General features: G+C 34.2%; 1 protein-coding gene across 4 annotated transcripts in view; it reads right to left on the bottom strand.

The window, feature by feature from the left end:
• HACE1 (HECT domain and ankyrin repeat containing E3 ubiquitin protein ligase 1) overlaps window positions 1-24418 on the bottom strand; it is a 91994-nt gene that overhangs the window by 11658 nt on the left and 55918 nt on the right. For all 4 annotated transcript variants that reach the window (XM_061207685.1, XM_061207686.1, XM_061207687.1 and 1 more), the window contains 8 exons: window positions 23862-23930; window positions 23528-23615; window positions 17368-17479; window positions 17179-17276; window positions 16909-16996; window positions 12731-12880; window positions 12021-12217; window positions 3245-3376 (listed from right to left, as the gene is read on the bottom strand). In XM_061207685.1, coding sequence (XP_061063668.1) covers window positions 3245-3376; window positions 12021-12217; window positions 12731-12880; window positions 16909-16996; window positions 17179-17276; window positions 17368-17479; window positions 23528-23615; window positions 23862-23930 — 934 coding nt within the window. The remainder of the gene's footprint in view (window positions 1-3244; window positions 3377-12020; window positions 12218-12730; window positions 12881-16908; window positions 16997-17178; window positions 17277-17367; window positions 17480-23527; window positions 23616-23861; window positions 23931-24418) is intronic.

Raw genomic sequence — 24418 nt, 5'->3', positions numbered from 1 at the left:
ACCTTGTTTTCACTAAAACTCTAGAATCTAACCAGTATCCTTTAACTCTGATGAACATCTAGCTTAGATGTTTGCACCGACTTTTTAAAAAAGTTTTCTATCCCAGTGTAGCAGAGCCCTTTCCTACGAAAGACACAAAGTCACACCAAAGGTTCTAAAACCAAGTCCTACTTATAGTTCACGCCACTGAGAGGCAATACTGACGAAGAGTGACTGGGCTGTGGTCAGAGACCATGGGTTCACAGTCTGGCTGTAACACACACATACTCTGTGAACATGAGCAAGTCCCATACCTTCTTTGGCCTAGTTTTCCTCATCTGTAAAATGGGAATAATAAGTTACCTCAGGGGTCTGATGTGAAGGTTTTACATGTTAATACACATGAAGTACCTGGCAAATACTAAGTGTTTAATAATAATAATTATCATCACTGCATAAGTAAGCGTCATGCCAACAACACTGCTCTTCCAAAACAATCCCACCATCTGAATCAGCTCAACTTAGTAAAGCCAGAGTAGAAGACAGACTAGGAATCCTGACCTAACTTCTAATGTAAGAACCACAATTAAAGACTTACCAGTAGCAAACCTAAATGTAAAAGACAAAGGAATAGAGTTTTCAGAAGAAAATACAGGAAAACACTTTTGTGACCTTGGAATAAGAAACAATTTCTTAAACAGGACACAAAAAGCTCCATTCATTTTAAAAAAAAAAAAAGGGAAGAGAAAAAACAAGTGATAAACTGAACTGCGTTAAAACTAAAAACTTTTATTAGTTAAAAGACACCAGAGTAGGAAAAGATCTTCATAATACATATATCTAACAAAGACTCCTATAAAGAATATATAAAGATTCCTACAAATCGGTGTAAAAAAAAAAAAACAGAAAACACAACAGAAAAATGGACAAATTACTTGAATAAACACTTCAGAAACAGAGTATACAAATGGCCAATAAACATACACACTCAATCCCACACTCAATACCAGGGAAATACAAATTAAAATCACCAGGAAATACCACTACTATTCCACCAGAATGGTAAAAATAAAAAAGACAAAAATATCAAATGCTGTTTAGGATGCAGAATACCCAGAACTCTCATAACCTGTTGGTGGGAGTGTGAACTGACATACTACTTTGGAAAACTACTTGCTAGTATCTACCCTAATGGAATAAATGCACCCCATAAATCTCAGGAATTCCACTCCAAGATATATAATCTACAGAATAGCCTGAAACTGAAAACTACCCACCAAATGTTCATCAAGAGTAGAAAAGACAAAAAAAAAAGTATATTGACACAATGAAGTACTACAGAGCAATGAAAATGAACACATGACAACTGCTTGCAATAATACATATGATTCTCACAAACAAAAAGCTGTGCTAAAGAAGTCAGATATATTCTAGGTGATTATTCCATTTACATTAAGTTCAAAAACAGGTAACCTAGTCTATATTATTAGAAGCCAGGAGAGTGGATACCCATGAGGGGTGAGAGTGACTGCAAGAGGACATGGGAGGGATCTGGGGTGTTAGGATTTCTCACTTTCTTGATCTGGGTGCTGTTTCATGGGTGTATACAGTTTGTGAAAATTCATCAAGCTATACATTTACGATGCATGTACTTTTCTCATGTATACTGTAGTTCAATAAAAAGTTTCATTAAACTCAGTATCAGTAAATTATGAGGCAAAGTTTTTGTCAGTTATTTGTGTTGTTGCTATTTGTTTTTTATACATAGGTCCAGAAAATAATGTAATTTTCTGCTTAACAATTCATAAGTACTCCTCCATTTTCAAATACTAAAAATAGTAACTTTTATGGTTATACAAAAACTAGACAAGTCTATGCTAAATAAAACCATTCATCTTAACCGTAAAAATACAACAAAAAACCCTCAAAACTGACATTTAGTGAAACTAAGTCACCATGGACTTCAACATTATTTAGCAAATTTTGTCCACTACTATACTAAGACATACTATGAGTGATAAATTGAAAATACTGGCATATGTAAAATTAACCGGTACTTATTCATGTATTAAAATGAAAAGCATAGGGTGAAACTAATTTTATGAGACAGAATAAAAGCCAAAGGATACTTTTCCACTGATCTAAAATTTATTATTCCAAATCTAAAATTATTCCAAACTAAGAAAGCAGCCATACTCTATTTAAAATATTGTACGGTTTTATTAAGGAGTTAGACAACTCAAAGAGCTTGCAAATAATTTATTACCAAAAATAAAAGAGAAAAAAGGAAATGGGGGAAAATGCAAACATAAATCATATAAAATCAGACATCCTGTTAGATCACAGTAAAGGGCAGGCAAATTAAAGAAGCAAAACAAAACATTCATTAGAGACTAGGGGTCAGCAAAGACAGTGGACTCCATACATGGTTAAAATGGAAAATTATAAAATTATATACATGATGAAATAAGAAGCTGGAGAAGATAACAGAAATACAACAAGAAAAATCCCTCAATCAGTTTTTCTTTTTGGAGGTACAAGAAGTTACTATCAGTATCCTTTACCTCATACAGCCAAACAAAAAATTTAGAAATAATGTGAATATTGCTTTTGGGAAGATTGGCCTTCAACATCTCCCATGTAGAACACTTTGGAAATACATTCCATTTTTGTTTATCACCATCTCACTCCATTCCACATTAAGAAATTGCTAATCTGGTTATTAACCTTAAGAGAAGCACAATCACAAATCTTATACCTCCCTAAAAATCAACATTAAACCATAATGTCTTCTACATTATTCCATTCATCATTGTGCTCCAAAATTATTTCTAAACTACATCAATTGGAGTTTGTGTTGTTGTGTTGCATAACAACAAAAGAACTGATGTTTGGGACTTCCCTGGTGGTGCAGTGGTTAAGAATCCGCCTGCCAATGCAGAGGACACGGGTTCAAGCCCTGGTCCGGGAAGATCCCATGTGCCGCGGAGCAACTAAGCCCGTACGCCACAACTACTGAGCCTGTGCTCTAGAGCCCGCGAGCCACAACTACTGATCCCGTGTGCCACAACTACTGAAGCCTGTGCGCCTGGAGTCCACACTCCGTAACAAGAGAAGCCACCGCAATGAGAAGGCCAAGCACCACAACAAAGAGTAGCCCCCACTCGCCGCAACTAAAGAGAGCCCGCGCGCAGCTACGGAGACCCAACGCAGCCAAAAATAAATAAATAAAAATTTTAAAAAAAGAACTGATGTCTTTCCTTACCAATTCATATTCATCAAAAAGTTGTATGAGGGAAGGTGGAATGAACATATGAAAGCCCTGTAAAAAAGCATTAATCTGAGGCTGAATGGCTCTTGTCATTCGAAGTTCAGTGACAAGCTGGACATACTCCGCCTATTAAAAAAAAAAAGTTTCTGTGATGATTTCTTTTTAATTTCACGTACTTAAGATACTATTGATATAATCATTTCTCATTTAAGAGGTAAAGGTTTAGAATTAATTTGGCAGAAATATTCATACATCTCAGCAAACCAGTAATCTACCACTCACTAAGCTGTTTAGGCCAAAATCCTAAGAATCAATCACCCAGGTTTCTCTCACACCCTCTATCAGCAAGTGCTATCAGATCTACCTGAAAAAACATTCTCAATCAGACCTTGTCTCACCACCTCCACTTTTAGCACCTTGGTCCAAGCCGTCATCATCTCTCACCTGGATTCCTGCAACATCTGGTGTCACTGCTGCCTCTGTTTGCCTCTGTTACTGCTTCTTCTCTACACCAGAGTGACTTTTTAAAAATACGTATATATTTTTTATATATAATTCAGATCACATAACCCTCCTTCTCAAAACCCTACAATGACTTCCTATGACCCTTGGAGTGAAGTCCAAACTCCTTTCCTAGTCCATAAGGCCCTAAATGACCCAGCCTCTGCCTTGCTCTATCATCTCATTTCCTTCCACTTTCCCCTTTGCTCCCTTACGCTATCCCCCAAACACAAGCTTGCTCCGGCCTCCGTGTCTGTATACTTCCTGGTTTCTCTGACTGAAATCTCTTATTAGACTGTAATCTCTCTGCAAGCAGGGGCTCTGTTTTGTTTACCAGTATATATCCTCAGCTCTTAAAAAAGAGGCTGTCACTTTGTAAGTGTTCAACAAATAATGTGATGAATGCATACATTCTACAAATTCATTTAAAACACACTTAGAACTTGATAAAAAGACTCATTTAAGTGTAGCCTATTTGATTCTGAGTTAAGGTAACCTATTTTCACACGTTTTCTTTTTTTTTTTTTTTCACATTCTCTTTTAAAATACACATCATCATCATCGAGAACAGTGTCACTTAAAATTTAACTAGCAATAAAAAATGTATTTTGGCTCAAACAAAATGAATTATCATCACTCTCTGTATATAAACCCTACCATTGTTATTATTCATATATTTTAAATTACATCTAAGTGAAACTTTGAGAGTTAAAAGCAATATGCTGTATATAGTTCTCACCTCCCAGGAACAAATGCTCTAAACACAGAGGGAGAAAACCTATTTTAGGCCCCTTCCTTTAATATTTTTTTTTTTTTTGGCACTAATCTGATGCTCTGTTCCCCCCGCCAAAAAAACGACAGGCACTGAGCCAGCAAGTTATACATGATTCCGGCTATGAATTCTCCATACATCTCAGACCTACAGAATTGTCACAATGGATTACTCACAGCTCTCCCCAAACCCTGCACGGCTCCTTCTGCAATCTGGCACAGGGAAAGCTACCGTCTCTGCTATTCAATCTACTCCCACCCCAAATCCCACTCCCAACCGCCCAAAGGTTTTCTCCATTGTACAGGAATTAATCAGTTTCTACAAGTTACATCCAGGTAGTTACTAGAGAGAGGGAAATAGAAATGTGTGCCAAACAATCAAACAGAAACACAAACTAAATTTTCAGGATCCAATCTAAAAAAATAATATATATAACACACTCCCAAGTAATAACCAGCAATGATTTCAGCATTAACACATGATTATCTTTTAACTGATGTCTGTTCTAACTAAACTGCTTAATGAACATACTAAAATTTTTCTGCTCCATTCATTCATTAATAATTATATATTTCTCTCAAGACGTTTTGCTTTTATAATCTTAAGGTACTATTCACTAATAATTATTCAAGACCTCAAATTATGAAGCATGAACTGCTCAAGTACACTTTATTTTAGTTTGCCATTGTATTCCATATTTATCAGAATAGTACACACTCTTTTCTATCAATTAATTCCTATTACTTCCTCATACATTCTATTTTTAAAAATTAATTTCACAAGTATACTAATGTCCCCTCTAATATTATTTCCCACATTTATTTTTGTAGCTCTGGCCCACAGTTATTGGACATCAATTTGTGAAAAATCAGCTCCTCCAGATACCAGTCTCCATATTAAGTTAATTTAAATATGGACAAATCTTCGTCTAAATTATTTCTCAGTAAAATAAAATCCTAGCCATCACAAATTCTCCTGAGTTGTTTAGTAAAGTAAGAGTTTTCCAGGTAGTTGAAAGACAACTGTGTTTAAGAGAAAAAATCTAAATCCAGCTGCTTCTAAAATGTTTCCCTGCCTCCTTAAAGAGCACATCCTCAGAGAGAATAACACACATTAACATGTTCTTGATGACACAATTATTACTATGAACATCCACCGTTATCATACACTAACATTCTGACAGTTCATACTGTACAGAAATACACTGGTTGCATTCCCACCACCTACGAAGGCATCCAAGGGACTCACCCACACACTTCATGCCCTTGAGTAACTACATCAAATACCTTAAATGCTCTAAGGAAACAGTCAACATGTAGATGACAATCAGTCCACAAAACACTGGCATAAAGAGTTGCTCAAATAAACATTAAATATAAAGGAAACCTAAAATTCCACTTCATTCTAAGGTATTTAAAGAGATGATATAACTTGGGTGTGGGGGGTATTTTTATCCCCAATAGATGCATACGTGCTCCCACCTGAGTTGTACTGTTAATTCTTTGAGGGCATAAGATAATACCAGATGCCACAGAAGTAAACTGGAGAATTAACTAAAGAATCTGAGTTAGTACCTGTTCTGGTGAAATAGTTATGTTTATAGAAAGCTTTCAACTTAGAAAGCCTCAGCACAGAGATAACAAAATAAAAAAGAGCCTTGGCAACTTTTTCCTAGCTCAACCTCTGAGCCTCATAACTGATATAAGATAGGTAAGCAAAGAATAAGTGCCAAGGGAAAAATAAAAACACTAAGATTGAGATTCAACTTTCAGATATTACGTTCCAGTTAAATTGCATGTCTAGTTACAGAAACATTTTGTTTTAATTATCTCCTAGTCTTCTGAATGTGTGCAATGAATAGTATCACTCCTTGGAAATCTTCCTTAAAATTTTAACTTCTTTTCAGGCTTTGAATCTAAATTATGTCTTCTTACGAGGAGTGGTGGTAACATTGAAAATTGACACCTTTTTTTTGAAGCTATTTTTCTTCTTGAAAATTTTTTTCACGATTTCTTGAAAGATATATATATATATATATATATATATACATATAAAAACCATGTTTACTTAACTAATAGTTAACTTCTAATAGTGAAAGCAAAATGTTCTTATCCCAAGTAAGCTGATAAACTTGGACATACTTGTAAAACTGTTTGAAATAGTTATTTTTACTTTTAAATTAACAGTTTAAATGGCATTATGACTGGCATAATTCAATTCACTGTTTGAATATAAATCCTTTAGTAATAAAAGCTTCTTTCCTGGGCTTATCCACTTGATTATTATTGCTCTGGTATGTAAGAGTTTTCATTGAAAATTTCTCCACTGAAAACTCAAAGGATACCAGATTTCTTCTGCAGGAATAAGTAGATATAAGAAAAAAGAGAGGCACATTTTTACGATGTAACATTTTCCAATAATTTATCCTTTACCAATATATTCTTATTTTTAAGGTCACTAATTAGTTATAAAGATTGATAGTCTGATAAAAATCCTATTACATCAGTTTCTGTGGAACAAATTCAGTCATTGAAAATAGTGACTCTTCAGGTTACCATTACAAGGATTTGGTGATTTTTAAAGTGAATTTTTAGAATATACCAACTAAAATGCAAAGAAAAGTATGTTCTCCTTCACTGACAAAAAGATACTAAAGATAATTTAAAACCCAATCTAAAAATACTCAATATGGAGAACCTTAGACCTAAACTGTTTTAAAAGTTTTCAGAGTAATAAAAAGATATCTCATAGTATACTTTTCTGAAGATACACATAGGAATCCACTTTAAGTCAATAATCTATATAGACAAGCTCGTATTTTGTACTTGGATGGGCATCAAATGTGCTTGTATGTGAAATAAATCAAATTAAACTAGCAATATAAGGTACTAACCAAATAAAAATGAAATGGAGGAAAACATACTAAATTTTTTAATTGAAATATAGTTGATTTACAATGTTTTGTTAGTTTCAGATGTACACCAAAGTGATTCAGTTATATATATGTATATATATATTCTTTTCCATACTCTTTTCCATTATAGGGTATTACAAGTATTGAGTATAGTTCCCTGTGCTATACAGTAGGTCCTTGTTGTTTATCTATTTTACATATAGTAGTATGTATCTGTTAATCCCAAACTCCTCATTTATCCCTCCCTCCCCATCCTTGCCCTTTGCTAACCATAAATTTGGAAAACACACTAAATTTGTATTTGCTACCTTGTTCATATTCACTGCCTTAGTAAATGAGAGGCCCAGCAGTTACACAACCATACAGACCTCGATTTAAACTGAGGGTCTACCAGTTACCAATTTTGAGCCCTTAGACAGTTATTTAACTGTCTATATTCTAAAGAAATATAGTGTCATAGTTACAAGCTCAGGCTTGAAATTTATAGACTGTCTGGATTCAAATCCACCACTTATTAGCCTTGTGATTTGGAGGAAAGCTACTTAACCTCTCTATGCTTCAGTTTCCTCACCTGTAGAAAGGGGTATCTATACCTCATAGGATTGTTTAAGTGTAAGTTAATACACATAAAGCACTTTTAACAGTGCCTAGCACATTATAAACACCTAATAAATGTAAGACGCTTTTATTATTAAAGCTGTTTCCACACTGAATGAATAGAAATAACTATCTCAAAAGGCTGTTATAGTAAATGAGAAATGCACAAAGAACACAACTCAAATAAATGAAATATATACAAAGTACTCAATAGGCAGTGGCTATTATCATCACTAGAGAATACAACTATGTGATGAGGTTGATGACTAGGAGAATGACACCACCACCCATCATTCTGGAGCCCATCCACCTAAGTGGCTCATCCTGGAGTCCTTCTTTTTCACCTTCCCAAACAGCTAATTACCATGTTCTATAAATTCTACATCCTCAAAAGCTGTCTCATTTTCTCCATCCTCACTGCCACTGTCTTATAAAATCACTCATGCATGCTCCCCAGAGCAATGCCACAATCACCTATCAGTTGCCCTGACTCCAATATTGCCCCATTTCAACCCATTCTTCACACTCCAAGCTGAGATTGGTGTTGTTTTTCTTAAAAAACAGAAATTCAATCATGTCAGTGCCCTCTACAGCATCTGCAATCATCCCTAAGCCTTCAGAATAATTTTCAAATTTCTAATTGTGGATGCAAAGTCTTTCAGAATTTGGTCCCTGTCTACCTCCCCCACCTCATCTTTTCCCACTCATTTACTTTGCAATCTAAGCTAAGATCTACAACTCTGACCTACCTGTGGTTCCCCAAACATACCATGCTCTGCCATCTCTGTGCCCTTCTATAAGCCCAGAACATTTCCTTCTCCCCTTTCTTACTCCTATCCGACCACTTAATGCTTCTCCTCTATAACTCAACTTCCATGCCACCTCCTCCATTCCCTGATATCCTGTCCCATCTCACCCCGTTTTGTTCTCTCCCAGCCTTAATGAACTTTATGATTAGTATGGTAAAAGTGTTGTTAACACTTAAAAGCCACGGAGCTTACTCTTCAGTACTAAGAGCTAGAACTGAAGGTCTAGCAAAAATGTGTCACTCCTAACTGAAGGTTTTATGGTTCCACAATTTTATCTTTGGTCAAGAATTTAAAAGTGAAAGTGAAAAGTTAAAGCAAAACTTTCTAAAATGCTGAAAATACTATTTAAATGTAAATGTTCAGCTCCTGGTAATTCAGCCATTTTCCAAAGTGAAACCAAGTGATCTTATTTTTTCCTCTAGACTTTAAAACAAATCATTGACAGATATAAAATTAAATTTAAAAGAGAATTTTATTTCAAATATGGAATATATACTGTTCTGCCTACATTACTTGTACTTATTAATATACTTCTTTTTAAACAAAGGTATTTTATCTATTTGGTTTCAGTCTATAATTACCAAAGCCTTTCAATAAAACTTAGGAATAAATGACTCCCCCATGTGGAGATTAGCTTATATCGACTTTTTCTTACTAACACGCTTGGCAAGTCATTTAAGCTTCAATATGCTTAGAAATTCTGAAGTTGATGCCAAATGTGACAATTATAACTTTATACCTAAAGTTAAGTAAGTAAAAGGCTGACCCTAGAGTAACAGAAAAAGTTCATGACAGAAATGTATGTTAAAATATAACAACACCTCTAAAGAACATGGTTTGAAAATTTTATTTGTAAATTGAATAATTTAACAATTCTAAATCAAGTGATCAATTTAAGATGTTAGTATGTTTTTAAAGATTTTTAATTTTAAAAAATCAGGTTGCTTATTGCACAAACATTAAATGCTTAAGCATCAACAATTTGATATACAATTACACTTGACCCTTACTGGTAATATTAGAAAAATGAGGGGCTTATTTTATTGTGAGAAATGTTTGTATTAGAAAAACAAAAGCTCAGAATTAACATATTAGTGATTGAGGTCCTGCTTTTACCTCTATATTACTGAACCTCATCATCAAAGTTAGCCTGTCATTAACAAAACAATGTCAATAATATAGTTAAATAAAAATGTGTTAAATTTAGAAACAAAACTTCCAAGCTCTTTAATGTTACAGCAATATTCCAGCCTCATGCTAGACTCACGATCAAGCCTCAATGTAAGTGTATTCTTATTTGTTATTATTTATTAAATATCTTCCTTCTTTCTAGATTTTAATACAAAAACACAAATGCAAAAGAATAAAATACATATTTTAAAAATCTAAACAAAAATCATGTCATATGGAAGGGAGGCTCTTAGGAGATACAAGTATAAATATAGCTATCTACCATGCAATTGTTAATGAGCCTTTCCACTTTTCATATAAAATATATCTGAGAGGAGTGACAAATCCAATCACCAGAGAGTGTATTCACAGATAGGAATCATGTATGAGATTCTCTCATGAAAAGCAATCACTTGTTTATAATGAAGATTTTATGACTTCATTACCCCTAATTGAGAGGAGGTATCCATTGTAAAATAAAATAATAAATGCACTATGAGGTGTACAATCTAATAATTAGAAGATTTTTAAAAAATTTCCATTCACTGGCAAGTTCATATAGATTCAAACAATTATTTTAAGCATTTTACTATTTTAATCTTCTAGAGTTTAAATTATTATATTATAATAATTATAATATAATTATAATTATAATAATTATATAATTATTATTAAATTATTATATTAACTCATTATATTAAATCAAGTAAGATCTACCTCAGTGTGATTACTTTTACTAACAGGATGAAGAACCTTAGACTTGAAACTAGGAGACCTGGGTTTTGGCCCCAGCTTTACCATTAACTCTTCAGGCTTCAGCGTCCTCATGTGTAAAATGAGAGGGTAGACTAAAACTTTATTAAGTATAAATGTACAAAAACTCAGGTCCTGATTTTATATTCAAAAACTAAATTTTCTTTTTTTTTTTAAATATGTATAGTATCTAAGTTTCAAAAGGTAAAATTACGTAGCTTAATTTAGGTCTTCATTCCTATAGATACGTGAAACCTAGGAACCTATTTTTATAGAAAACTATCCAATAAAAACTAACTTTTGTGTTGTGTTTTTCAGTTTACAAAATGCTGGTACCAATTCTGTATGGGAGGTATTATTATCCCAAGCACACAGAATAGAAAACTGAGGCTCAAAGAGGTTAAAACACGGCCAAGTCTTTTGGCCTTTAAAAAAGAAAACAAAACTATATTTTACTATATCTCTTGTCTACAAAATGATTCAGTGGACATTATTTTTTAAGTTAGCTGATTCTGAAGCTGTCTTCGAATTATAATCCAATGAAAGGAAAGGAAAAAGATTTTAGTCCTGTTTTACCAGAAGTTGCTACTGGTAAGTGATAGAACTGGAATTCCAAAACCAGATTTTCTGACTCCCGATTTCCTACATAATCTATCAAAACATAAAATAAAGCTGTATTATATATTAAAGTAATATAACTTTCAACAGTGTAATTTAAAACATGCACCAAGTTTTTAAAAAATATGTACAAACAGGAGATATAATAATAAATAAAAAGAATCAAGTTATAAAGTTAAAAAAAAATCAAGTTCAGAGGTCCCATAGAATTTACTGCATCCCAAAAGTATGTACAAAGTTTAAACACTGGGATTTCTTCTCTCTATTGGAACTCTTAATATCGTACTTCTAAAACATGAAATAGTGATCTAGTGCAAATATGATATTGAAGTAGGTTTATATTTCTAATCAAATGTTTTGATATGCTGATGCCCAACTTACACAATCAACTGAACTATGCTCTAGGCTGCTTCAGGAACTGCCTCAGCATATCTAACACAACAATGAAATGATCCTTTATAATTCGAAGTCTGGTATTTGATGGTTTAGTTAATTTAAATATTTTATCTGTTATAAATGTTACAAAACTCTAACAGTAAAAGTTTTCCTGGCTAGTGCCAGGAGACTTTAGAATAATTAGCAAACTATCAGGGCTAAGTTACAAACAATGGCTAAGGTAAAAATTCAAATACTTACTTTGTTATTTTGTGTTACAAGAATACTTCCACCCCCAGGTTTCAAAGGCACCTCTTCCATTGCTCCAAACACATCAGTCTCAACAGAAAAAGTTAGTTCTAGACCCAAATCACTAATATCATTATCTAAAATCCACTGCAAATTTTTGGCATATTCTGGATCAATGGATGCCACATCTTGGTAATTCACAGGAATACCTAAAAATGCAAACATACAGCAGTTATATTCTAAATGTTTCTGCCTTTCCTTATCTGTTTAATGGTGAAATACTGCCCTCTACAGATACTCTGTAAAACTGCAAAATATAATCCAATTCACAGCATGATTTAAATGAATGTTAATTCCTGAATTTGGAAGTCTGTAAATTTAAGCTTACATTTCTACAATGTAACCTTTCTTTGAAACAGCTATTCAGGAACTTATTATAAACTTTAAAAAGTACCAATTCTCTTAAGTATATTGATAGTAAAACGCATTTTTAGCATAAACATACACACACTAAAATGGAAAAAAAAAACTTTTTTTAATCAAAAATGTAGGTTATTTTTTCTTTCCCTCAGGCCCCCAAATGCCTTACATACACAGACTGTCTCCAATCAAAATAAAAATTATTCACCCAAAATGCCACCATTTATCTACTTAATTTTCGCTAAAGCCTATAAGAAAAACACTTTAAATAAATGCCTAAGGAAATAACAATGGAGCCATACCAAGAATGTGCTTGTAGAATGATCTCGTGAAGTAAATGTTCACCAGCTGCCTATGGTTCAGAGCTAATCCCAAGATCTGTCCAGCAAACCGGAAATAGTTCAAGTGATCAGGATTTACATAGGAGTTGCTATTAGGTTGAAAAGTTGTTCCTATTAAAATAAAGACAAAATAATTTATTTTTAAGACCATGCATAAGAGAGATCATTTCAATGCAGGTAAATTAGTTCACATACAACTTCAGCAAAGCTAAGGTTACATTATGTATAAACGTTCTTCAGCAAAGAATGTTCTTTGTGGAATATTTAATAGTGGAATTGGAAATACTAAAGATAATTATTAATTCACACATACTTATCAGAATAAGTCTTTGTGCAGAGAGAAAATTTTAGAATACTTTTCACTGAAAGTAGTTGGAAGAGGTGTCAGAGAGATCCTAGAAATACATACACACACACACACACACACACACACACACACACACGTTTTCCCAGGCAGTGTGGAAATAACTACTTAGGCTATGAATTAGGGCAGACATTGTCTCATTCACCTATACATGCCCAGCGTAGCAGGTATTCACTACATTTTGCTCCTTAAGGAATTGAGCACTACAAGAGAATAACTAAAATTTTTAAATGTACAACTGTTTTCCTCATGACAAATAATCAAGTTTGAATAAGTACCACTGAGGTATAAAAGTAAAAACAGCATTAGCAATAGTTATTGACTATTGCCAAACTCTAGTGCAATGGAGGGTAATTCCAGTTACATGAAAAAAAAGTCTGGAAATAGACAGTGGTGAATGTACTTAATGCCACTGAAGCGTACACTTTTAAATGGTTAAAATGGTAAATTTTATGTTATGTATATTTTACCACAATAAGAAAGTCTCAAAAAAAAATGTAGTGCAATGGAAAAACCTAATACCAAGATCTCAACTTTAAATAACCTTCCTTATTTTTTCTGTGTGATCACTACCTCTCATTCATTCAACAAATATTTACTGAGTTCATGCTATTTACTTCTCTTCTAGGCACCTGGGCAAAAAGAAAGACTGATAAATCTAATGAAATAGCATCAAAAATAAACAAAGGAAAAGTGAAAGTATTGGAAAGTGAAATGTTTGGCCATTGAGCATACATATTTTAACTCTTTGTGCTTTGCTGGTCTTTGATTTATCAGTGCTGGCACTGGACTAAATTGCCATGACCAGTAAGTTTACTTAGATATAAGGTACACATTTGGAAGCTTATGGCTGAATGACTTAAAAGGGCCATATGAAGCTAGTCACCCACTGTTAAGTACCTTTTGAGAATCATTCCCAGTCATGATATAAGATTGGGTATTAAAAGTCAAAGCAGGGACTTCCCAGTGGTCCAGTGGTTAAGAATCCGCCTTCCAATGCAGGGGACGCGGGTTCGATCCCTGGTGGGGTAACTAAGATCCCACATGCTGCGCGCAACTAAGCCCACGTGCCACAACTGGAGAGCCCGCCCACCGCAACTACTGAGCCTGCGCGCTCTGGAGCCCACGCACCACAGCTAGAGAGCCTGTGTGCCACATCGAAGACCCAGCACAGCCAAAAAAAAAAAAAAAAGTCAAAACAAAGTTTTGTGAGATGAAGAAAGACTTCAAAGACAAACATAACCATTATTCCAAAAATACAATATTCTGAGAATAATCAGAAATACTTTTACCTATTTCCTCCCCTAGGTCTGTGTATAATTCCTTCTCTAAGTACTTTCTGGGAAATTTGGGTTATTAAAAAGAATAGATACAGAGAAATCAAAAGAAAAAAAGGAAACAAACGGGGGAAAAAGTCTTCAGGAAATGAATAATAATTTTTAGCTCGAAAGTGAATTAAGATAGAATATAAAGTTTATGTCATGTTTTAAGTTCAAAACCAATAAAACTGTGACATTTCATCATCTCAGAAAAACCCTATTCAATAAGAAAATATCATTTTCACAGAATAATAATAATAGCATCGGGCTTCCCTGGTGGTGCAATGGTTAAGAATCCGCCTGCCAACACAGGGGACAAGGGTTCGAGCCCTGGTCCGGGAAGATCCCACATGCCGCGGAGCAACTAAGCCCGTGCACCAAAAGTACTGAGCCTGTGCTTTAGAGCTCGCGAACCACAACTACTGAGCCCATGTGCCACAACTACTGAAGCCCATGCACCTAGAGCCCGTGCTCCGCAACAAGAGAAGCCACCACAGTGTGAAGCCCGTGCACCACAAAGAAGAGTAGCCCCTGCTCGCCTCAACTAGAGAAAGCCCACGTGCAGCAACGAAGACCCAACGCAGCCAAAAAAAAGTGAATAAATAAAATAAATTAATTTTAAAAAATATTTTTAAAATAATAATAATAATAGCATCTAATATTTATTTCTGATTTCTATGTGCCAGGCATTGGGCTAAGCATTTTTACACATCAGCTGATTTCCCACTATATTACAAAACATAGGTTATCACCATATTCAAATAAGGAAATCAAGGTCCAGAAATATTACATTTATTGGCACAAGATCATAGCAGAAAAAGGGACAGAGCTAGGATTCACATTCAGTGGAATACGCCAAAGGCCAAACTCTTAGCTGCTCTACTACACTACTATTGCTCTATAGTAAGCATCTTAATTTAATTAGAAAGCAAGCTTTAAAGAAATTACTACATACATTAGGTCTATCCAAACATTCCCCACATTTAGGAACCCTAAATGTAATTTTCTTCTTGTCAACTAAACATAAGAACATGAAAATATTTCATCTATATTTTATTAATATTACAGCCCCAAAGAGAAGACATACATGGCTTACAAAAAGGACGAATCAGAAACTATGGTCTATGTGCTTCATCATATTATCTGCTATAAATTTGTAGAATAAGCACCTCAACTAATGATTCCACACCAAATCTGTTTTTCAGATATGAAACTAAATAAACAACTCAGAATAAGGGACTATAAAGAAAAGAAATAAATCTAAAATACAATGTTTTAATGCTAAATCTTGCTTCAAAGATTAGGCCTAAATAACTAAACTAGGGCCTCATCATACTTGTCGTAAAATCACAAAGACACTAAGTTCATCTCAGAGCAAATAATCAAAGGTTACAGAATTAAAGTAGGAAGTCCCATATTCCTAAATAATTTCAAATACACCGAATGTGTCTGAGGAGCCCATCACATAGGTGAATATCTGCAGTTCCCAAGCATCACTGCAGCCCACCCCCACTTGCCTCTCATACAGTCATCCTTCTTATTCAATGGAGATTTGCTGCTGGTTTGGTTGGATACAATAAGAAACTACAATTAATAAGACACTCTCTCCTTATAGAAGAATTTAAACATCGGGAAAGAAAAATTTTTCAGAAAATAAAAGCAACTGAACAAAGCATTTAAAAACTGAAATCCCACCTTCACTTGGATGGAAATCTTTATTAAGTTAAAGAACTCTCAGGTATATCTTATACAAATGAGGTGGTAACCATTGCCATCTAGCCTACAGTATCAAATTACAATTCAGTAGGTAGCAAACATCATTTCAATAAAGAGTTTTTTATTTGCATTACATGGTTAAATAACAGCTTTTTAGTTACCAACTCTTAATCTTTTAAAAGGGCTGAAAACAAAGTTACTACAAACAAACAGATTATAAGTTAAGATTTAACACACCATGATTTCTAGACTTTGTTTTTAATGACCAATAACATTTAAGAGTTGGAAACTCAAATAGGGTTAGCAAATTTTAACTTTTCCAACACGGACTTGTATTTTTTTTAAGTTCATCTACTAGCATGATTTTATAAAAGGAAATTTTAACTCAGGAAAGGCAGACTAAAGGACGATCCTTAAATTGAATAAATTTAGTTTTATTTTATACAAAGAACTGATGAAAACTTCTTTGAGGCCAGCACTAGTCCTTGAGGCAAGCATTTGAGAACCAACTGTTCAGAGGAAAGAACGCTAGGCTGAGTCAGGTTCCACTCAAGATCCTACCACTCATTAACTGCTAACGTAAACAAAAACCCTGAATTTCAATGTCCTCTTCTATGAAAAGGGAATATCCAACCACCCTAGCTCACAGGGCTACTACAGGAATAAAAGGATAAAATGCACTGAAGTAGTCTGAAAATGTGACAAGTCACAGAAAAAGTCATCTAGACTGTACAACTTACCATCAGCTGACTGGGTAAACAATGCATAATCAGGATTGACTATCTCATTAGACAGAATATCAAACCACTCACGCACAACACCTTGACCCTGAGTTTAAGAAAATAAGATTAAGTATCAACAGAAATATATGGTGAAATTTTTTTCTAAATAATAGTAACATTAAAATTATATTAGATTTCTTCCATTATCAATTAAATATTAAACTTTATTGAAGGGCATTTCAATCTTTTAGAGACAGTGATCTTAACAACACTTATTTTTATACCCACCATGCCTTCTTCTCCATGAAACCGTACAGCAATTCCTTGCTTTAGCTTTGCACAATTTGCTTTTGACACAACTTCACAGCTACTCCTAAAAATAGAATCTAAATATGTAGCATTGGTTAATTTTACATATTAAAATTTACAATAACTAGTATTTCGTGCCTCACACACACATCACTTTGTTAAACATACCTCTGTGAACTAGCAGGATATCATTTTCATTCACTGGCCTGTGCACCATGTCTGAATCTGGCTGTCCTGAATGCAAATGTTCATAGAACCATTCACAGCGATCTTTAAATGGCTACCCCAACAAATAACAGTGAAATATGTTAGCAGTATTTCAGTCACTTAACTGTCAGATTTACTTAACTAGCATGCTAAATGCCCTTTCTACAAATAATCATTCTTAGACCTTTATTTATAATAAGTAGTTCTAGATAAGGTTCTGACATTTCATCCACTATTCACAAAAAGGCAGATCTGAGCTGAAACACTTCGACTACCTAGAGAGCATATTTCTTTTAATTCCCTACATTATCAACAGAAAAGACTTGATTAATTAAAAGAATTCAATATCAGACATACAATTGAATACACTCTCAATTTCTTTTAAACCCAAGAAGGCTTGTAAGAATGAATTTCCACATCCAGAAAAATTATGTTGCATGTTCATTTAATTTTCTATGAAAATAATCTTTACGCCTAATTTTAATTTCTATCCTTTGAATATATGCAGCAACTAGAAAGGAATTTGTTATCCTTTTTTCTTCCCTTCCTCCACCCTAAAAACTGAAGAATAAGATCTCGTGAACAGTAAAGAAAGTCTCTACCTTTTGTTCTTCTGCCAGATATGCAAACTGTAAGTCATTTGTAATTTTATTCATCAGAAAGTATGATTGAGTACCTAGGATGTGCCAATACTCAGGTAACATTAAGAGTTGTAAAAATTTCATTGCTGAAAACCGTTTAATACAGTTAAAGAGATGAGAATAACATTGGAACAATATAACACATAATGATATCAAGTTCTAAACAGTGAAGTACAGACCACAGTGCACTAAGAATTCAGAGATTGTGCAGATAAGTGGAGTACAAAAGGCTTCATGAGGTCCTGGTCTGAACCAGGACTTAAAGATGGGTGGGTCTTGCTCAAGCAGGAGGAAAAGAAAGCACACCAGGCTAAGGGAGACAAGGAAAAAGGCTCAGAAGGAGAAACCGTGTCTCTGCGGAAGATGCAGTGAAGGCGCCGGCATAACCCTACACATATTGAAAGAAGGAAGTTTTTGTAAGTAAATCAAGGACATAATTATGGATCCTTCGAATCAAGTAAAAGACACAGTGGCCACTGAAGATACTTGGTCAGAGGAATAGCATGGTAAATGCACTCATTAAATGAGAGTAGTACCAGGATAAAGGGAGGCCATCTAGGCAGCAGTTGAAATAATAGGTATAGAGTGATACGGTCCTGGTCATGGTAGGAAAGAAGAACAATGAAGTAAATAAGAAAGACATTACTCCTCTGAATAAAGAAGAAAAGTAAGAGAAGATCTCTAGGGGCAGAACTTAAAATCAGAAACAGCTTAGAGGGGGAACCCCAGCACCACCCCCGTCTACCCCACTCCTAGAAGGCACTGGTGGAAGACAACGAATGAGGTTTTATATATTCTGAATTTAAGGTTACTTGGGATATAACTACTAAGAGCTTAGAAATAAATACTAGAACGTTCTGCAGCTGAGACATTAGAAAGAGAGTCATGAACAAAGCTGAAATTGGAGACAAGGTAATGTCCCTTGTTCAAGAGATTAAAGATACAGGGACAAACACCAAGAACAGAGAAGTTTATGATCACAGGTCAGGATTGAGAATTTGCTTATTAGCAAATGATACACACAGCTAGAAAAGTCAAAGGAGAACCAGGGTGGTGCAATACCACAAAAGCCAAGAGTTTCAAGAGATAAATACGATCCATGTCCAACACCACAAAGAGGTTCTCTCTCACGCAATTTTTAGGATACCAGTAAATTTCTTCATCTGAGCTAAACTAAACATTTGTTTTCTTCAAAAGACTTAAACATCTTTTTATTAATTCTTAATAAAAATATTTTTATGAAATAACTGGTGCAAGATTAATTTTTGCCTTTTAATGTCTGTTCTTTCAATAAGAAAAGAGTAAATGTTCCCTTTTCCAAAGTTAAATGTATAATTATGTCCATACTTCTAGCAGTTTTCCACATTTTGAATAAAATGCTGCTGTTGTTATATATTCATTACTGGTCATATAAATATTTCATTTTTAGTAAACAGGCTAGAATGTTAAGTGCTTGAAATTTTAATGCTGATTATTCCTAAAACTTAGGTAAAAGAGGAGAGAAAAAATATTACACAGAAGTAATGTATTTAAATATGGGCTTTGAAGTTTGATAAACATGGTTTGAAATCCTGGATCTGCCACTACTAGGTTTGTGATCTTAGGGGAATTACCAATCCTCTCAGAACTTTAGTTTTCCTACCTGTAAAATGGGGAAAATAATACCTACTTCAAGGGCTAATTCTGAGGATTAAATGAAATGATGCAAATACAGAACAAAATAATAATAATTATAATCATAAATTAACTAACGTTTATTAAAGCATCTATAAGCCAGGTACTGTTTTAAGCACTTTACATGCATTTTCACATTTAATCCTCACAACACTCTGAGAAAAAGGGACTTTTATTATCTCCGCTTCATAGAAGAGAAAAATGCAGCACCAAGAGGTTAAGTAATTTGTGCAAATACTCAACTCCCAGAACGCTAATAGATGTTGTTCTTATCACTCACAACAATGTTAAAATTATTGCGAATAAGTATTTTAAATGACAGTAAACTTATTTGCCATTATAAGATATTAAATATTAAATTCTATCCTTCATATAGAAAATGTGGACCATTTGAAAATAAATACAAGTGGCAATTTTTTTTAAGTAATTCAAATGTAACATTAAAAGGTACAAAATGCTACCTTCAAAAGCTAGTAAGTTATCTGTTAAGATCAGAACATCCACACACACATCCATATACTTACAGACCCAAAGAGCACATTTCTGAATGTAAACTTTCTGAGTACCTGCATTTCCATAAAATATATCACAAAACAGGACTGATTACAGAGGCTCTTCTTAATAGTATTTGTACAGCAATACAAAATGTCTCTCCCTTTAACTACCAGGCCACCTGAAAACCACCAACAGAAGAAGAAGTCAATCCCTTAGCAGAGGTAGTTGTTTTTGTTTTTACTTTTTTTTAATAGCCTCCAAGTTACAGAAAATTTCTTAGTATAGTACAATGGTGGGTTTTTTTTCCGCTAAGGTGAAAGTAAACTGCTAACATGATGTCCAGTCACCCCTAAATACTTCAGTGTGTATTTCCTACAAACAAGAGAATTCTCCTACACAAGCAGTTTACAATTAGCAAAATCAGGAAATTGACACTGATATATTACTATATCTAATCTTCAGACCCCATTTCAAGTTTTGCCAGTATCCATGTAATATCCTGTATAGCATAATGACTCATGAACTGCGTTTAGTTGTCCTGTCTCTTTCATTCTGGCACAGCTGTTCAGTGTTTTCTTAATTTTCATGACCTACATTTAAAGATTGCAGGTCAGTTATATTGTAGAATGTCGCTCAATTAGAGTTAGTCTGATGATTTCCCATGATTAAATTCAGGGTATGCATCTTTGACAGGAATATCAAAGAAGTGATACCATATTCTCAGTGCATCCTATCAGCTGGCACACTGGTATGTCTGCTGTGATCACTGCAAAGCTTCTCCACTGTAAAGTTCCTTTTTAATCTTTGTAATTAGTTAGTATTCTAAGAGGAGATACTTTGAGACTATAAAAATATCCCACCCTTCATCAAACTTTCCATTTATTCATTAATTCTTTCACTATAGACTTATGGGTTCCGAATTTATTTGCAATATTTGGCCATCATTATTTATTTTGATGTTCAAATTGTTCCAGATTTGGCCAGTAGAATCCATTCAAGTTGGTCCTGAATCGTTTTGACATAACCTCATAATTCTTTGCACAACTTTCTGGCACAATAAGATGATCCAGGCTCATCTTGTACTTTCTCTGAATTAGCCATTTCTCCAACAGGCTCTCGTTCATTGAGAATGGTATTCAGAGACCAAGAAATGGATGCCAGGTTTGTTATATCTATCCAACCACACAGGAAACTATAAGTTCACAATGATATCTCCAATTCCAATCCAATAGTACATGATTCATCATTTTCCTCCATTTTTTAACTTTCTCCAACAGTGAGACACATTATCTTTACTATACTGACTTATTCAATCAACTGCCCCACCTCATACATAATCAATCTTCTGTCACTGACATGGACCATTCACTGCATAGATACCCTATACCCCACTCAAGCTCTGTCAAACTACTCTGAGCAACTGTCACCACCCTGCACACTGGACATCCTCCATATACCGCGCCAACTCACATACTCCGTGCTGAGCTCCTCTTCCACATAAACACCCTCCTTAGCACGTCCAAGCTCCTCATTGGGCCACCACTATGCAAGTGGACACCCGCACTGGTCAGGCAACAAAACCCCCTCTGTGGGTCAAAAAGGTGGATAGCTAACGCAGATGCTCTTTGAATGAATACAGGAAGGGAAGAGGGAAAAGGAAGTGAAAAGCAGAGACAGTATTAAATATAGCAAACTACCTCTTTCAAAAACTAAAAGCTTCTTTCACCTATAATCTCATTTACCCTAGAATGGAGTAATTTAATGTAGATTAAGAAAATGAACTTAAGAACCAGATGGACTTTTAAATTCTGGCTCCCCCACTTAGTAGCTGAATGACTTAAACAAGTTACTTAACCTCTCCAGCTTCAGTAAAAGAGTACCTATCTCACATGATTGTTACAAAAATAAAATAATCTATGTGAAACAAATGTACGGAACCTGACATAAAGTTAGTATTCAATAAATGCAAGTTATTACTACTACCTTATCTTTTACATCATCATTATTAAACAGATGCCAAAGGAGACCTATACACATGTGCATAATTTTATAAAGATTAGTTCTTAGCTTTAATTTCTAAAAGGATCAGTGTCCCTGAAGACAATTTAAAATACCTATAGCATTTATCTTATGACTACTAACCAAACCATTACCTCCAGTCTAGCCTACATTTCAGACAAATTATTTCCTAAAACTTTGCAGGATCATGTCATTCTCCTAAAATTATTAGTGGCTCCTGACAGCCTAGCAAATGGAGAGTCTGCAATCTGGCAATCAACGTTCCATACAGTATAACCCTAATCTACCTTGCCAGAATTACATCTCATTCCACACCTACACAAAATTTCTGCTTTAACCCACTGTATTTTAATATACTTTTCCATCTATATGTCCTGACCCATATCTTGGCTAGAATGTTCATCTTCCCCATTTAGTCCTATCAAAATTTTGCATGTTTTTTAGATTAAAATCCACCTCCTCTTTGAAATCTCCCTTGACTACAGCAGACAAAAGCAAGCTCTTCCTCCCTTCAACTCCTAAAGAATCAGGTCATACTGTAATTACTGTATTTTACGGGTACATTTATTATCTCCCCTTCTAGACTGAATTAAGATCCCCTTGGAGACAGAAGATATCCTTTCTATCTCCAAAACAACTACCATTTATTGAACATATATACAAGTCACTATTTAAAGCTTATTCTTCACCATGGAGGTTTTATGAGGTTGGTGTCATTATCTCTGTTTTATAGATGAAGAACCCAAGGCTCAAGGATGTTAGAAATATGCTCAAAGTCACATAGCTGCTAAGTAGCAAAACAAGCTTTTCCCAAGCATGTTTCACAAAACATGAGATATATGGAATGAACCCTCATCGGGGAAAGCTCTCAGGTTAATTAAGTTTGGAAGACTAACAAAGCTAAATCATTATTTTTACCAAAGGGCTTCTCAAAGCCTTTAGCAAGCTGCTGATATGCTTTATTAATCTCCAACAGGGTATGTGTTATATTTCCCAAATGTATTTGGGGATAAAATCCCCAAGGACCATCAGCCTTATAGGACTAGTGTTCCATTTCAGCAATGTGGCAACATCTTGTCTTTGCACACAGTAGGCACTCAATGCATATTTCTTAAAGTAACTCCTCATACTAAAGTAACATACTAATGTAACTCCATATACTAAAGTAAAGAATAAGGTAATGTCACTCCACTTACAGCAGGTGGTCTCAAGTAATAATTACTGAACAGTATTCAAATTAGCTGAACAGTATTCATTAGACATTCTAAAAACAAGATTAAAAAAAGCACTACCTGTGCTTTTATGATATGCATGAATCTTGACATCAGTTCAGGACATTCAAGGAGGAAGTGAAAGTGGTCAAATATAATCTTGGGATTCCTAAAAGAAAAACACATTGTTTACATGGATGGGAAGGATGAGTGGCATTAAGTGACATGCAAATTTAGATATACAGATACTGAAACAGAATAAAAATACATATTAATCCACACCTACTAAACTTGTACTTGTCATTGAGCATTTTTTGAATAGTAACAGAAGTAACATTTTTTCTGTTGAGATAAAAACTGTAAGAAAAGAAAGAAAAGGCTACAAGAGTAATCCATGAAACCAAGAAAGCTTTACCTGTTAACAAAGCATTTTAAAACTTCATCATGTTTGCAGACAAATTCAATGAAACGGGGTGAAGTCATTCTGTGGGGGGTAAAAAACAATCAGAACACACAGACCAAAGTTGGTGATATGGCAAATGTGACTATGCGTTGAATTGGACTGGCTTCTACACACACAAAAAATGGGGTTTGGATTGTCTTTATGGAATCTGAGGCATGCCTAGTCGATTTATAATATGAAATAAATATATATATATATATACACACACTCATATATATATATATAAAATAACTTTTCATTAACAGATGATATAAACAAGTGACTTATTAAAAACCTTGAAATTTTAAGCATCTGTCTATATGTTTCCAATACATAGTTAAATGATCCTATAGAAAGTGACATTCACCATCCTACATGTTAATAACATAAATGATGCTTAAAACTCAAATATTCTGTACTAATTCCAGATCAGTTCAATGAGTATCCTAAAGATCAGAAAACAACCAAAAACAGCAAAGTATTATTTGTTATTTCTGCAATTACAAAAAAAATTATAGCTTTTCTTCATC

The sequence above is a fragment of the Eubalaena glacialis genome, chromosome 12 (genome assembly GCF_028564815.1).
Source record: "Eubalaena glacialis isolate mEubGla1 chromosome 12, mEubGla1.1.hap2.+ XY, whole genome shotgun sequence".
Classification (NCBI taxonomy): Eukaryota; Metazoa; Chordata; class Mammalia; order Artiodactyla; family Balaenidae; genus Eubalaena; species Eubalaena glacialis.
This window is presented reverse-complemented; position numbering and strand designations above follow the sequence as displayed.